Source organism: Pan paniscus, chromosome 9 (genome assembly GCF_029289425.2).
Source record: "Pan paniscus chromosome 9, NHGRI_mPanPan1-v2.0_pri, whole genome shotgun sequence".
Taxonomy (NCBI): Eukaryota; Metazoa; Chordata; class Mammalia; order Primates; family Hominidae; genus Pan; species Pan paniscus.
This window is the reverse complement of record NC_073258.2, coordinates 33867851-33884852: the sequence shown is the minus strand read 5'-3', so window position 1 is coordinate 33884852 and position 17002 is coordinate 33867851. Positions and strand designations below refer to the sequence as shown.

At 33.4% G+C, this 17002-nt stretch overlaps 1 protein-coding gene across 6 annotated transcripts in view; it reads right to left on the bottom strand.

Annotated features, from left to right (window-relative positions):
* ELP4 (elongator acetyltransferase complex subunit 4) overlaps nucleotides 1-17002 on the bottom strand; it is a 274679-nt gene that overhangs the window by 109859 nt on the left and 147818 nt on the right. The window contains exon 10 of one of the 6 annotated variants that reach the window (XM_055094261.2): nucleotides 10992-11878. The exons of 4 other annotated variants lie outside the window; for them this stretch is intronic. In XM_055094261.2, coding sequence (XP_054950236.1) covers nucleotides 11747-11878 — 132 coding nt within the window. In that variant the 3' untranslated portion in view covers nucleotides 10992-11746. Of the gene's footprint in view, nucleotides 1-10991; nucleotides 11879-17002 lie in introns of those variants that run through there. One more of the 6 variants, XM_034932359.3, reaches the window with a different exon arrangement.

Here is a 17002-nt window from a genome sequence, read left to right as displayed (position 1 = left end):
CAATGGCATGCAAGCAATTAAACACACCAATTTGGAAACAATCTTTTCCATATTTTGTTAGTGAAAAATGTGTCTCCAATGTTCTGGTGTGAATCTTTATTAAATAAAATTTTCTATAATGCTTACAATGTTTAAAATGTTCTGAAAGGTTTATGAAATAATATTCTATTAGATGCTCTATTAAATAAAAATTTCAAGAGATTCCACACACATTTTGTCTATTGTTCACTTCCAATAGAAAACAATACCAATGATCCTAATTTCTCAAATGCCTGTAAATAGAGTGATGAATTGCTGATGTATTCTCCACGAAAGATACCTCCAAAGGTCATAATTTGGTTTGTTTTTATGGCCACACACTACATTTCCTGTGGACCAAGGCAATCTTAAATAACCAGTTATATCTTAACAAGCAAGCAGTTCTCTAATATGGGCAATATTTTGAATGAATGTTTTATTATAATGAATAGCCCTTCTAAGAAATACTTTTCTATTTCCGTTAGAGTAACCATGAGCTAACCAGCATTTCATTAGATATCAAAAAAATCAAGAAGTAAATACTAGTGCATCATATTATATAGAAGAAATTCCAAACAAATTTAGCATGTTTAAACATAGATTACCAGGTGTTCTCTTTTAAATAATTCATATCTATAGCATATAAAGTTTTAACAATTAAAATTGTGGAGCTTATGATAGATAACTGATAATGGGACTATGATTTATGCACCAAAATTGTGGCAACTGAGATCTCATCAAAAACTACTGTCAGGCTGGGTGCAGTGGCTCATGCCTGTAATCCCCACATTTTGGGAGGCTGAGGGAGGAGGATTGCTTGAGGCCAGCAGTTCAAGACCAGTGTGGGCAACATAGCGAGACTCCATCTCTACAAAAAATAAAATTAGCAGGGTGTGGTGGCACTTGTCTGTAGTCATAGTTACTTTGGAGGACGAGGCAGGAGAATCATGTAGAGCCCAGGAATTTGAGGCTGCAGTGAGCTATGATGACACCACTGTACTGCAGCCTGGGTGACAGAGCAAGACACTGTCTCAAAAACAAACAAACAAAAACAAACAAACAAAAAACAACCCACCAATGGCTCACGCCTGTAATCCTAGCACTTTGGGATTACAGGCAGGTGGATCACCTGAGGTCAGGAGTTTGAGACCAGCCTGGCCAACATGGCGAAACCCCATCTCTACTAAAAATACAAAAATTAGCCGGACATGGTGGTGCACACCTGTAGTCCCAGCTACTCGGGAGGCTGAGGCTGGAGAATCACTTGAACCCAGAAGGCGGAGGTTGCAGTGAGCTGAGATCGTGCCACTGCACTCCAGCCTGGGTGACAGAGGGAGACTCCATCTCAAAAAAACAAAGACAAAAACAAAAAAACCCACCAAAACCCAAAAACTACTGTCATCCCTTTATAGTTTTATTAATTTCCAAGTTTTACATTTCCATGTAAACTTAGAATACCATCAACTTAAACTTAGAATATCATCAACTTATATGGAAGTCATTTGGGTGAACTGTGCATGTGATAACTGTTTTACTGAATTATGACTTTCTTTTTAAAAAGATTATTTTATTATTTTATTTTTTATTTTGAGACAGGATCTCACTCTGTCACCCAGGCTGGAGTGCAGTGGCACAATCATGGCTCACCATAGCCTTGACCTCCCGGGCTCAGGTGATCCTACCTCAGCCTCGTGAGTAGCTAGGACTATAGATGCCCACCACCACACCCAGCTAATTTTTGTATTTTTTGTAGAGATGGGGTTTTGCCATGTTGTCCAGACTAGTCTCAAATTCCTGGGCTCAAGTCATCCGCCCACGCCTTAGCCTCCCAAAGTGCCAGGATTACAGGTGGGAACCACCGTGCTTGGCTTGAATTATTACTTTCAATTCACATATGCTCAATAAAAATCATATCTAAAAAGTCATACAGGTTTTTCACAGCACTGGAATAAATATCATCTCTAAGAAATGCCATTGTAACAAAATCACCTCATAACAAAAGACTTCTAAGTCCTAAATGACCGCTCCATTTTTTTAAAAAGTAATAATTGTACAACTTCAATAAACAAAACAATTTGAACGGTTCTTACAAACTTCTGCAACAGAGAAGACATTTATTGAATCATATAATAATAATACTCAGTACAGAGTGCAGTTATGCTGGCTCCATTGTCATAAATCACTTAAAATTGGGTCCAGATGGTAAGCTGGTAAAAGCCAGGGAGTGTCTTTACAGGGGGTATCCAGAGGTTTTCCTACCCCTATTAGATATCAGGGTTGAAGAGCAGACTATTTAGTCATCAGCCTTGCTGCCCCAGCCCCCTCATCGACCTTCTAAGCTCCCCCCAGAAAAACAAAAATGAACACTAAGCAGCCAAAAGCCAGTTCCTGCTTACAACAAAGTTCCTGATGGGAATAAGAGAACCGTAATACTGTAACAGACCTGGAGCTTGATGACCTATTTTAGCTGCTAGCAGCTAAACCTTAAGTCACATGGCTACTTCAGAGGTTCACAGAATTCTGTATGCAGCAGAGTCAGGCATGAAAAGTGCTTTTCACAGTCACTTGGCAAATAAGTCTTGTTGTTTATTTTCTACCTTGAGACGCTGCAGTCTTTACTCGCCAGGGAGCTCAATGTGCCACTATAAAGGTTGTTGTGAGGATACATGTTTTGGTATCTGTGTCTAGTGGTCTGCCATCTAAATATTCATATGTATCTGTGAGGGCTAGTAGATGCTAGGCTAGGCTAGATGAGGTTTTTGTTGTATGCCTTTCAGTCCAACTGGAAAAAAGTAGGAAAGTGGAAAAATACCTTGTTTATAAAGACATAAAATCTTACTTATGTCTAAATTTAGTAAGCTATTTATCTATAATGTCTTAAATCTCTGATATTATGTATAATGCATGATGTTTACTTTTAATGACTGATAATGTGTGATATTTTCTTTCAATGGTTTAAGTAATATGAAATAATCACATACTTCCCTTTGCAAACCTTAAATACTTTCTAATGGCACTAGGCTAGTTAAATCATTTTTGCTCTCAAGCTTGCCATGTCAAATGAGCTACAAAATTGATCCTTTAAGTTTTGTGCCCCAGTGTAAAGACACATTAACAATTTAACAATTTTTTTGGTCCAAAAAACTTCTAAGTGGATAGTTGTGATTCAATGTATAAATGTGTAAGCAAAGAAACCATTTTATGATTTATTTTATGGTTTTATTTTGAAAATTAGGCTGATGTGAAAGGAAACTAAGGCCCTTTAGTTTCTATCTGAAATCTTTAATTATAAGCACTATACAGTTGAAAGGCATCCTAAATTAGGTATTACCTTACCTCTATTTACTTTTATATAATTATTCTGATGAACGATGTAATTACAGCATTACACAAAATAACTAACCCACTTTTTTAAATGTTTCCTAAGTGATAAACACATTATATTACATATAGATTAAGGCAATAAATCTCCAACTAAAATAGCTAACAGTAAATAAAAAGTAGGAACTATAATTCCTATTTCTTGGTTAGAAAAAAATAACCTTATGAAAAAGAATGACTTGGGGAAAATATTTTATAAATAAAATTTTAAGATATAATTATACTTTTCTAAAAAATATAAAAATGGTTATTTTAATACCCAATTTAGAGAACAAAATCTGAGAAACATGACTTTTGACACTGTGGGCAACGCAAAAGCCTCCCTTTGCTTGAAATTTTCACTTTTCATTATTGTGGAGTGTCATGGAGACAGAATCACAATGTGACATTTTTGTCCTCATCTTTGATGTCCCTAGCATAAAATTATTACTCTTACAGAAAGAAGGAGTCTCCTACTTGGAAAACAATGAGGTTTATTATGTAACAGTTAGAAGGGTAGCAGAGTGGCTGCAAATCTTCTAAAGGAATGGTAAAAGATGACAGGGACACAACACTTCGCAAACTGAATTTTAAACAATGATTCAAATTATCATAAAATAATTAATCATGTTTCAGTCAAGTGATAATAGATATAAATGTCAATTGACTAGGAACAATGAATATGTAAGCCCATGGGATATTACTATCCAGTGTTATCAAGATGTTATCAACTTGGCACCTCCCCTCAATTTGAAGGGTACATTTTAAATGCTCAGTTGGTTTGGCCTTAATTAGTCATCCTGATAGGTATCCATACTGAATCACTACCATATGTCTATAAAGGCAAGAGGAAGAGATAATATAGATTAGCTAAAAAATGCATTTAAATTCAAATCAAATTATTTGATAGGGTTTTAATGCATCAAGTAACAAACTCATCATTAAAAAGTCGAGTTTTGCATATGCCAAAGATTTAGAAGGAAGTCAGTATATTCGCAGGGAAGGATGAGTGGTGTGAAGAAGGAGCTAGCAAGATCTTCACTAAGAAGGAAAGACTGAGTTAGATGTTAAGGTATTTTTAAAAACAATTCTAGGTTGATATGGAGGCGTATCCCAAGCAGAAAGTATAAATCCTTAAGGACAATATATAGTTTGGTAATTAGGGAAAATCTAAGCAGTTTAGTTTGGGTTTGGAGGACTGATTACTAATACCCTTCTCCATGAAACAGACAACCTAGACCCATATAGAGAGCGGGAATAATTAAACATGCAGTCAGGTATTTAGCAGAGTTAAACATTAGTTTTCCACTCATTCCACATATGTTTAATACGTATCTATTGTGTGCTAAATCCTGTGTAAGGTGCTGTGGGTGAATCACTGAGGAAGAAAAAGACAGTTTCTGCCACTAGTTTATGGTATGGTGAAGACAGACATCAAAGAAACAGGAAATTAAAATAAATGTTGTAGATGCTACAATAACTTATGAGTTACTCTGGGAGCACAGAGGTAGGCTATCTAACCTAGTCTTGAAAAATCAGAAAAATCATTTTAAAGGAAGTGACATCTAAGTGGAGGACTACATGAAGAGCAAGATTGATCTATTGCAGAAAAGGGGAGAGCATTTTTGGCATTTATAAAAGACGTGGGCCAGGCGTGGTGGCTCATGCCTGTAATCCCAGCACTTTGGGAGGCCGAGGCAGGCGGATGAGGTTAGGAGATCGAGACCATTCTGGCCAATATGGTGAAACCTGTCTCTACTAAAAATACAAAAAATTAGCTGGGCATGGTAGTCCCAGCTACTCGGGAGGCTGAGGCAGGAGAATCCCTTGAACCTGGGAGGCAGAGGTTGCAGTGAGCTGAGATCGCGCCACTGCACTCCAGCCTGGACGACACAGCGAGACTCCATCTCAAAATAAAAATAAAAAAAAAATAAATAAATAAAAGACATGGAAGTGACAGAAGAATGGGCCATTGAGGAGACTGCAAGTGAGAGTAAAGCTGCAAGTCGAAGTTTGAGACAAGAGGTGAGGCTGGGGAGGCAGGCAGAGGCCAGATATTAAGGACATGTATTTTAATAAAAAGGATTGGACTAAATTAAAAATTCACCTAAAATACCTTCATAAATATTTACTAAATGAGTTAATAAACAGCTATGGTTGATCTCACCCTCACATAATTAGTCCTTGTAAGTTCAATGGACTCAGTATGTATATCAAAATAAGAAACCGCTTCATCCTAGGTCAGGAAATTAAAAATCTGACAGATTTCTTATTTTTCTCTCTATAGGGTTCTTACACACACACACACACACACACACACACACACACACACACACACACACACACGGTACCAAAGGAAATTTCATTCCGATATCTAAAGCAAAGAAGAGAATCACAGCTAGGTGTGGTGGCGAACACCTATAATTTCAGCTACTCAGGAGGCTGAGGCAGGAGGATTGCTTGAGCCCAGGAGTTTGAGTCAAGCCTGGGTAACATAGCCAGCCCTTGTCTCTTGGGGGAAAAAAAAAAAAGAATTACAACACATTACTGGAAAATAATTATTCCTTTGTGATGTATGAAACAAATGACTTGAGTGTTGCCAATCATTTTATGAAAAATAGTGTTAATCTGTCACAGGAGCAGTGTAAAAAAGTAGTCTGAGGAATATAATAATTTTGCCTCATGTGATGGTGTTGAGCCATTTTTCAGGATAACAGTTTTTTGTCACTTAAAAAAATAAGATTCATCATATACCATGCTTAAGCATACACGTATATTAAAAAGTGTTGAAAAGAAACTTATATTAAAACCAAAACCAAAAAGCATAATTATTTAAATATTATACAAAACATCATTTTAATTTGCCTGTTTTCTAAGTTTAAAACAAATTCTGCTTTCCAAATAAAGCAATTACTGTTTTGGATAATCTCTATTCAATAATTACCATTTAAACTTTTTTGAATATTTACTATAAAGCAGTGTTATATGAATTCTTCTGATTAGAAAATAAATGCTTGTGGGAAAAATGGGAGCAATTTTATTTTAGAAATGATGCAGATGCACCCTATAATAAAAAAGTAGACTTAATGATCAGATAATTAGTTGGGAGGAGTAACGGAGTATGATAAGATGAATGGATCATAGATTTTATTGCCTAAGTTAAAATTTAGCACAAAATCCAGTCTGCGTAGCACGAGTCAGTGTATAAGTTAGACATTTTCATTTAACTGCTTTTGGCATAAAGAATATATATAGTTTACTAAGTTACTTTCGTAGTACTCCCTCTTATTCAGAAATACATGTCACTAGATTATATTATGCAGTTCACTGGTAGAAGTTTTATAGTTGAAATTTTAAAAATGTGGAATTATATAAACTTCATTTTGACAGTTTTCTTCAGGATGCTTATTTTAGATGGTGTTACCTAAATCTTACATGGCTCACTGGTAACTATTAGTTAAAATAAAAATAACGTAGAAAATAATAAAATTAACGCAGATTAAGTTTGTTAAAAATAAATTATGTTACATCCAAAAATATAAGAATGTTTCACTCATTATACTAAGTAATCACTTCTGTGATGTCAGGAGATTAATTTCCATAAACTTCCAAAATAAAGTTGATGGTTATTTGACATTAGGTGCTTTAGAAAAACTTCGTGTAGAATGCAGTAGTGATTATACTACTGCTTCATAAGATTATAGAAAATACTCCCTATACTAAAAGGAATCTTTCCAAGGGAATAATAAACTTTAATTAAAAGTAATGGATAATGAGAAATAAACTTATTAAGTGCTTGCTCCAATGATATAACAGACTCTATGGGCCAACATTTTCAGGCCATCTAAACATCTTCAGGTAGGATCACATTTCAACAAGCCAGGACAGATGCAAATAGATTGCATTTTATAATAAACTTATCTATATGTGGTCTATGATAAAGTATTTTAATATCCAAAAGCCTTTGTTTAAATAACCTCAATCTTTCCTTTTACAGTTTGTCTGTTGCTCACTTGGTCCTCCATGCTGGTTGTAAAAACTAGCCTTACTATTAACTCCTCCACATATTAACACATTTTTGAAAATTACTTCAGATTTCTCTTTTTTCAGGGCATTAGTAAGTCTTTTAATCACTCTTTTTACATCATCTCAAAATGTTGATATTTCCTAATTCCAAAGGAGAGCCATTTTCACAAAAAAGATGAAAGGCAGTAAATAGTAAGTAAGTTAATTTTCTTAGGTAGCCATTTTTCTCTAGACTTTACATTTCTCTAGATAGTAAAAATGGTAATTAAGTCTACATAAGGAACCTTTTTTTTTTTTTTTTTTTTTTTGAGACAGAATCTCACTCTGTAGTCCAGGCTGGAGTGCAGTGGCGCAATCTCGGCTCACTGCAATCTCCGCCTCCTGGGTTCAAGTGATTCTCCTGCCTCAGCCTCCTAAGTAGCTGGGACTACAGGCACACGCCACCACACCTGGCTAATTTTTGTATTTTTAGTAGAGACAGGGTTTCACCATGTTGGCCAGAATCGTCTCGATCTCCTGACCTCATGATCCACCCACCTTGGCCTCCCAAAGTGCTGGGATTACAGGCGTGAGCCACTGCACCCAGCCTACAAAAGGAATCTTTATTAAAACAATTAAAATGTTTTCTGCTATAGTGTTCAGTTTATTATTCTCTTCAAATCTATTTTTAAAAATATTTAAAGAATCTGAAGGCTGGGTGTGGTGGCTCATGCCTGTAATCCCAACACTTTTCGAGGCTGAGATGGGAGGATCACCTGAGGTCAGGAGTTTAAGGCCAGCCTGTATAACATGGTGAAACCTTGTCTCTACTGAAAACACAAAAACTAGTCGGGTGTGGTAGCCCACTCCTGTAATCCCAGCTACTCGGGAGGCTGAGGCACGAGAATCGCTTGAACCCAGGAGGCAGAGGTTGCAGTGAGCCTAGATTGTGTCACTGTACTCCAGCCTGGGGGACAGAGTGAAACTCTGTCTCAAAAAAAAAAAAAAAAAAAAAAAAAAAAGAATTTGAAACTTATTTTGAAAAACATTTTATGTTAAAGTGAGAGAATTAGGCTGGGCACCTTGGCTCACACTTGTAATCCCAGCACTTTGAGAGGCCTAGGCAGGTGCTCTGCTTGAGCCCAGGAGTTCAAGACCAGCCTGGGCAACATGGTGAAACCCTGTCTCTACAAAAAATAGAAAAATTAGCTGGGCATGGTGGTGCATGCCTGTAGTCCCAGCTACTTGGGAGGCTGAGGAGGGAGGATCAATTGAGTCTGGGAGGTTGAGGCTACAGTGAGCCATGATTGCACCCTGTACTCCAGCCTGGGTGACACAGAATCTCTCAAAAAAAAAAAAAAAAAGGAAGAGAGACGATTAAACATTTTTATAATATAAAAATTTACTGAGATGTTTCAAGAACTGGTAAGAGTCAAATACTAATAGGAATCTTTGATATTTGATGATTATGGTATATCAATAATATAATATTTTAGAAAGCATAAATACTTTGAAAAATGACTTTATAGTTTTTAAACACATGGTGAAGCTAACCTATAGGAAGTACTTGTAATGGTAGAAAGTATTTACCAAACATATTTGTGTGAAAAAAGCTTTATAGTACAGAAGGAATACTACTGAAAATTAAAAGTACTAGAGAGAGAGAGCGAGAGGGAGAGAGACTTCCCTTTTGCTACAGGCATAGTTTAAGTCTTGTGTCACAAATAAAAGGATCCTCCCTAGCATATGGAGTAGTTGCCATGCCCTCCCAGGGATGGTCTGTAGCTATGTTCACCTCAGGCTCATCAAGAAGAGGTAAACTGTCAAGTATAATTTCAGTCATAGGGTGGTTTGGTTGAGACAGATTAGTGGTATGCAATCATGATAGATAGTTTATCCCAGCTCCAAACTGCCGCTTGGGAAATCTTGAACTCAAATGAACAGAGACTCAGTCATTATTAGTGTCAAAAAGGTATACAGAGACAAAATTTGGTTGGCAGCATGAAAGATGAATCAAGGCAAAAAAGTGACCAATTGCATGTTCAAAATCGAAATTGAGATGCATACTACAGTTTGGAAATACTTTAAATACCAGAAAAGTCACACATTATTAATTGCTCATTGATTAATATTTAAAACATGTTTCTGTAATGTATTTTCAAAGAGACAATAAAATTACATGTATTTTCTTATTTCAAAACCTTTATTCTCAAGGTGATGCATAGTAAGGAGTACCCTTTTAGATACAGGAGTAAGATAGCAAAATGTTTTTTAAAAATTTGTTTAATTTTTAGTATCTTTCCTTCAGCTGCATATTTCCAGAAATAAGACTTTTTAGAAGAAGAATTTAGTTTTATGGGACTATTTTAATATTCAAATGTCTTACAGTTTGATGACTTTCTCAGGAAGAAATCAGGTTATAATAAAAGCATGAATTTAAAATGTGGAAGAACCTAATCTAAATAACTTTCCAAATATTTTCTAAACACTGAAAAATATATATTTATAAATTGTAAAATACATTATTCTATTAGCAAACACAAACTTTGGTATCTTTAAATCAGACTCCCCCCCAACCAAATATCCACAAAAAGAATGTCCTCAAGTGTCAATGCCTGAAGTGATACGCTCTGACAAATCTAACAGCTCTTTCTGTGTCATTCCTAATGCACTTGTCACTCAGTATTATCCATCCTCATTAATGACAATGGGAAAGTTTATCTTGGGAACACGTTTTAAATCATCTACTCTTTACAATGGGACCATGAAATCTCTTACAAAACATGAGGCGGGAACTACTCTGACAACAAAACCCCTTCCTGGCAGCTTTATTCTTAATTCCTGTTCAAGGAGTAATCTGTTTATTATAAAATCATACAGAACAATATATTAAACAGAATTTGAAACAAGAATAGCTAGTGTGATTTTCAAGCTTACAAGTATTTTTACAACATTTTTATTAGGCTGAAAACACTACATTGAGTTCTTTTTGTGTGATTTCATGCAATCTTCTATTCTATTCTACATTGTAAACACCTTTGAAAAGAAGTTTTGTTTTACATAATTTAAAAATAATTTTCAAATGGTAAGGACACTGGTGTTTATATAATTATTTTAAAATAACTTACATTAGCTTAAATAAAAGCAATTATTAAGTAAAAATGTGCACGTGTTTAAATTTCCTAACCAAAATGCCAAAATATTCCAGCTACAGCATCCTATAGCTTAAAAATAATCTTACCAGGACCAACATTACTTTTAATAATATATTCACACTTTAAACTTCAGTAAGATCTTGTTTACTTAAGAAATTCCTACATTAAAAAAAATGCATATAAGCAAGCAAGACTTCATAGCACCCACTTAAACTTACTGTTTTAATTTGACTATCAATTATAGACACTGGATAGTGTGGCTAATGAACAATTAAACTTTTTGAGTATACTTCCGCTAATAAAATCAATATATCCTTACGCCCAATATAGAAATGTATCCTTATGCCTCTCAATATTCAGTTATCAAAAGTTTAATGTTACATTTTGATCAATTTACTGTATAGTAAAAAAATCTTAAGTAGATTATAATAAAAAACTCTATCACATTTAAAGTTGATTTTATAACTTTTAATAATCTGAAGTCATCTGTGTATTCAAACATGCTACAAATGAAAACACTGAATTTTAATATTTAAATTGTATGAAGCTACAATTCATAAAGGATTTTAATTTCAGAATTCAAAACTTTTAACATTTCTAGTTAATGCTTTATTTTAAAAAAAGGTTTCTTTAAAAGATGTTGTGCTTAAGGTTCTAAGTTAAATGTACAATAAACACCATAAAATGGTTAAATTTATAATGTTTTATAAAAGAAATATAAATCTAATGAAAACTAATATATATTTATACATTACAATTGTTTCTCATATATTAGGTATTTATTATCGATCTGGTAACATTGTATAGAAAATAGCAATTTATCTGTGTCTTCAGAAAGCTGAATTAGTACTAATGGTTAAGAGGTTGCTTTAGCATTTGAAAGAATCTGGTAGAGACTGAAATGAGGTGCCTCTAAGAAAGTGAGTTCCACATGATTACAGAGAGGCTGGATGAGAAAATATGTGCACACAATGAGAAGCTGGCTTTGAAGCACTTTAAGCTCCCTTCCAATTTTAACCTTTTATGAAATCTAGGTATTTTCTCAGAGAGACATTAATGCAGACTGTTTGAAAAATCTAGGTATTTTGTCAAAGACATTGCATAAATTCTACAAGTGCAAATTACACAGCAAATGACTGTATGTGTTATTTTTCAAATAAAGCTTAATTTTAAGAGTATAAATCATTATCACCAAATTGACAACTCTCTCAGTAAATTTTCTTTAAAGTATGCGGCTCTTTAAAGTAGGGGTTCTTCTTTATAGAAAATTTTCTTTGTAAATGACGAGACAGAAAATATATTTGGCTTCGCAGGTCGTAAGATCTCAACTTAGTGATGCACTGTGAAAACAGCCATAGACAAAATGATAGGAATGGCTGTTACAATAAAATGTATTAAAACAACAACAACAACAACAACATGGAGCTGGATTTGGCCCATGGGCCATAGTTTGCTAATCCAATGTTCTATTGCAACAGGGGCATAGTTGCTTTAATACTGCCCTTTATTTACCCACTTTTATGTGGACAAAAGCTTAAGAACATTTCCAATGAAATGATTGGAATGTTATAATAATTGAATGCTAAAGAAATTGCTCATGTTTATAGTACTATTAAGACTAGATCACATTTCCAAAATATCTTTACATGTACTTTTTTTGTTTTTGACTGAATTACACATTAAGTCAATAACATATCTTAATGAAATGCATTCAGTTATAAATCACACACTGTAAAGCTTTTCTCCTACATATAATTGTCCTTAATTTAAATTTCTGTTTGGATCAGAATGGTTTCTCAGGAAAAAATTCTGAACAAGCCAAACTGAAGAACCAGATTGGAATTTGTCAGCTTCAAGTGTATAATAAAGAGCTCAATAGGATGATTCTTCAATAAGGATTAGTCCTAGATTCTGTTATGGAAGTGATATCAGTTACTTTACTGATAATGTGTATTTAAATAAAATTGTAGAATATCCAAAATGTGTTAAAATTCCATTTTACATAATTATTTCATCTGTAACTCATAAGTCTCATGAACTGTTTTCAACAATAACAGCTCATTATCTTATTAGCTGATATTTTTTGAAGGTTGTTTTACTTACGTAAAACCTTAGAAATATATTAAGCATCTAAAGAAAACTGTATTCACACTATCAAACTATTCCGTATAATCTGAAATGAGTTTTTTTAATGGTCACACCCTCTTACATGTTTTGAGCAATATCAAGAGGACATTCATTCATTTATCCATTCATGCAATATTTGATGAGCACTTATATGATCAGGCAATGAACTAGGAAAGGAAGATACAACGATGAATAAAAATACCTACGTTTATAACACCTATGCTCTAAAAGAATGACATTTTCCCAATGTTTGATACTTTATAAAAGAAATGCATGATGTTTTCGGTGTACTAAAGTATGGCAAAACAAAACAAACAAAACAGTGCAGAATGGATATTCAAGAACTAAATAAAAAGCAGAGAAGATTACTTGAAATAGTGCTCTTCTTGGCTACTTACTTCATGATTGGCCTTTGGCCTTAGTATTTTTATACACCAATCAGTCCTACAGGTTTTTAAAGGTTATCATTATTTGCTTCTTGATTCAAACCCACTGTTAAATTACTTTTGTTAATCCTAGAAGGTATTGTTTGACATTGACTAGAAATTTCATTTTTTTGATAGTACACAGCAATAAAAAATATTAAGGGGGTCTGTGTATGGTTGCTGTGTCTGAATATGCAAGTATAGAGAGAAGAATCTAGAAAGTGTTGAACAAATATATTTCATTATATTTTTAAAATTTCTTTGAGATTAAAAAAATGACTTGTATCTCACAAATATACATACATAACATGTAAAATCTAAGTGTATTAAAATTGTTGAAAGAAAGTATTTTCTTTGTATTTAGTACAGATCATTATTAATTCATTCAGAATAGATCATTACTAATACTTTATCTGGACCACCATTTTTTTCTAAGACTTATTGAAAAGGCTATGAAATATAATTAAAACAAATCACTATCTAGTTGGATTCCTTTTTCATACTTATGCATGACAAATTTTGAATCTCAATGCAGAAAAGATAGACTGTATAAATCCCAACTACTTTGAAACATGCTAGTTTTATGGTAAAGGAGAGTTGAACACTATCACTGTGTTGTGTTTTGCTACACTTAAATATGGTTCATATGTTAAAAAAACAAGTACATATGTGTATACATATGTGTAAGCAATTTTCCTTTAAAAGCTGTAACTATGTATTTTAATCATTTTCTATTATTATTTATATCAAGTATATCGTCCTATTGCATTTGGTTTTGGTCAACATTTTAGCATTTTGTTTGTAAAAATATTGATAAGCTACTTTGTGCTAGCCTTTTCTTTGCCTACTGACTACAAGATAAGTTGACCCATTTATTTACAGGATCAACAAGGGCAATCCATTTCATGCTACAGCACTGACCCTTCACAAAGATCTTGTAAATGAGTAGCCTATTACAATATGTACAAGTGACCTTTAATTGCACCAAGAAGCTTTTTGTTACAATCTTTTTCAATGCTACACCATAGCTACAGTACAAGTTGGGAAAATATTTCTTACGGATCCGGCAGGAATATCAACAAAAAAGCCCGTTTCAAAATATGTAAGTGAAAAGTTTGAGGCATTTAAGTCTACACTATAATAATGACTTTTAAATAACTATTGATCAGAAAGATAAGCTTTTTTCATTCATATAATTATTTAGAAAATTAATAAACATTTCATTAATTAAAGACAAGAAATGTAATTAAATACAACTTTGCTTTTAATAGCCTTTGGAAACAAAGATAGTTCAATCAAAATTGATATTTGTTTTTTGAGATGGAGTCTCCCACTGTTGCCCAGGTTGGAGTGCAATGGCACGATCTTGGCTCACTGCAACCTCCACCTCCTGGGTTTAAGCAATTCTCCTGTCTCAGCCTCCCAGGTAGCTGGGATTACAGGCGCCTGCCACCACGCCCAGCTAATTTTTACATTTTTAGTAGAGATGGGGTTTCACTATTTTGGTTGGCTAGGCTGGTCTGGAACCCCTGACCTCAAGTGATCCATCTGTCTCGGCCTCCCAAAGTGCTGAGATTACAGGTGTGAGCCACTGCACTGAGCCTATAATGGAAAACTTTAATTGTAGTAAAATATACTTCTCTCTTTTTATTAAATGACTATATACTTTCAAGTTTTATTATTTGAAATGTTCAATGAAGAATCCTATACCTTAAAAAACACCCAAATACATTCCAAATATCATTTATATTGAGCAATAATATTTGAAACAAGTTTTCAATAAAGCATAGGGTCAGGTATTTCAACTGATTTACTCAGAAATTTTTGAATGAGTGCAATATATATTTGACATTCTGACAAAAAATTGCAGCCAAATACTCAATTTCATTAAACCCTTCATCTTGGGTATCTTATTTCTGGAAGGCTCATGCCAAAATGATTTAGTTTGATTCTCTACAACAATGGTGGGTTGACTTGACAGCACCTGACAAAACAGTCCAGTGAATTTCACGATACCAGATACAAAGAACCTAAACTGGCTACTCTGTAAAATGTCTACTGTGACTTGGAGTGATGACAGTAATAAATTTCCCAAATTTTTTATTTCTACTTAAGTAAGAGAACCGCTTTACCAGTTTTTGGGTTAAAGACATTCCCATTACATTCTACTTTCTCTTAATTATTTATTATGGTCCACAATTCTACCTTTTAAAAACTAATAATTTACATTTATCATTATATTTTCTTAATGAGGAACATAATTTCTTCGTATTACTAAAATGCAGAAAACTTTTTCATAATATTCATCAATAAAAGAGGAAAACATTTTACAATCATAATATTTGTTGCTTAATTTTGCTTAAAGATGGTATTTAAAGAACTTCCAGCAAATCAAGCTTTTTGCAAAAGAGAAAAATAGCTCTTAATACGAAAGAATCAAACCTTCATTAGAACCAGTTATGATGACAGGGGAGGAAAAAATTAGAAATTTGAAAAATGAATTCAGTAGACCCTTATTAAAAGTTGTATATACCTTGATTATCTCGCAGGATAATTTTTGATGCTCCGAAAATAACAAATGTAAAATACCTTAGAAAAATTTAAAATACAAAAACAGGTTGATTAGCTATAAGCAAATTAATATTGGTAAAAGTACCTGAACATAGAACTTAAGTGAGTACAATCATAATATATTGTAATTAAATTTGGCACACTTTTAGACTGTATCAAAATAGTTGATAAGGAAAACTACATTTCTTTGTATACAATACTTTCTCACTTTCTTTTGGATTTAGAAATCCTATAACAGTAAATAGTATTTTAGAGAATAGCTTTTTTTTTGCAAATTAATTTTTCCATAAAAACCTACCATATTACTAGAAATAAGTAAAAAACAGAATATCATCACCCTAATGTATTCACACATACATATGAATATATATATATATAAAATAACATCATGTTATATAAGGGAGAAGCTGTGATTAATCCTATCATAATTTTATAATGTATTTTACAAAAAGTAGAAATGCATGCTAAGGAACAGAAGAATTTTTAATATGAATGTTACATATATATATATATCACATTAACACACTTTCTGAGATTTAAAAAAACATTTTTTATTGAAGAATCCTTCAGGACACAGGCTTTCTGGCTTATGTAATGAAGACGAGATAGCAGTACAGCTTAGGGCATGGCAGATAGTTGGTGGTTAAGAGCACAGGCTTTAGAATAAAACGGGCTTCAATTTAAGTGTCATTTCTGCCAGTTATCAGTTTTGTGACTCCGGATAAGTTAAGTTGCTTGATCTCTCCAAACTGTAAGTTTCCTCATTTGTAAAATGAAGATAATAATGTTATATGGGTAGTTGTAAGGTCTATGAAATAATGCCTTTAAGCACTTGCAGTAGTCCTAGCCCTCTGTTAAACATGTAATAAAACTTATTTTTTTAAAATTAATAATAATTAACAGAGTTTGTGAACATGTTAGCTTTCCAGTGTTATTCTGCATATGACTTCAGAAGATCTGAATTTAATCCTGGCTGTAACCACAGATGTATGACTTTGGGAAGGAAGGTTATATAACTCCTGTATATTTCTTTTTATTAAATATGTGAAATAGTATGTATGCAAGGGTTCCTGTGAGGATTAAAATTAAATATAATAATGTATATGAAAGCACCCAACACAATACCTAGAACAAATTAGATACTCAATATATGTTTTTAAAGAAACTTACAGTAGGCATGAGTTACTTTAAAAACTGTAGTTTCACAATTTAACAAATATTTATGGAGCATCTATTACACATACTCAGGATTTAGCTGCAAATAAGACATACTATGTCCTTACTCTTGTGGAGCTTACATTTTAGTGGTGAGGTTGGGAAAATAAACAAATAAACTAATGA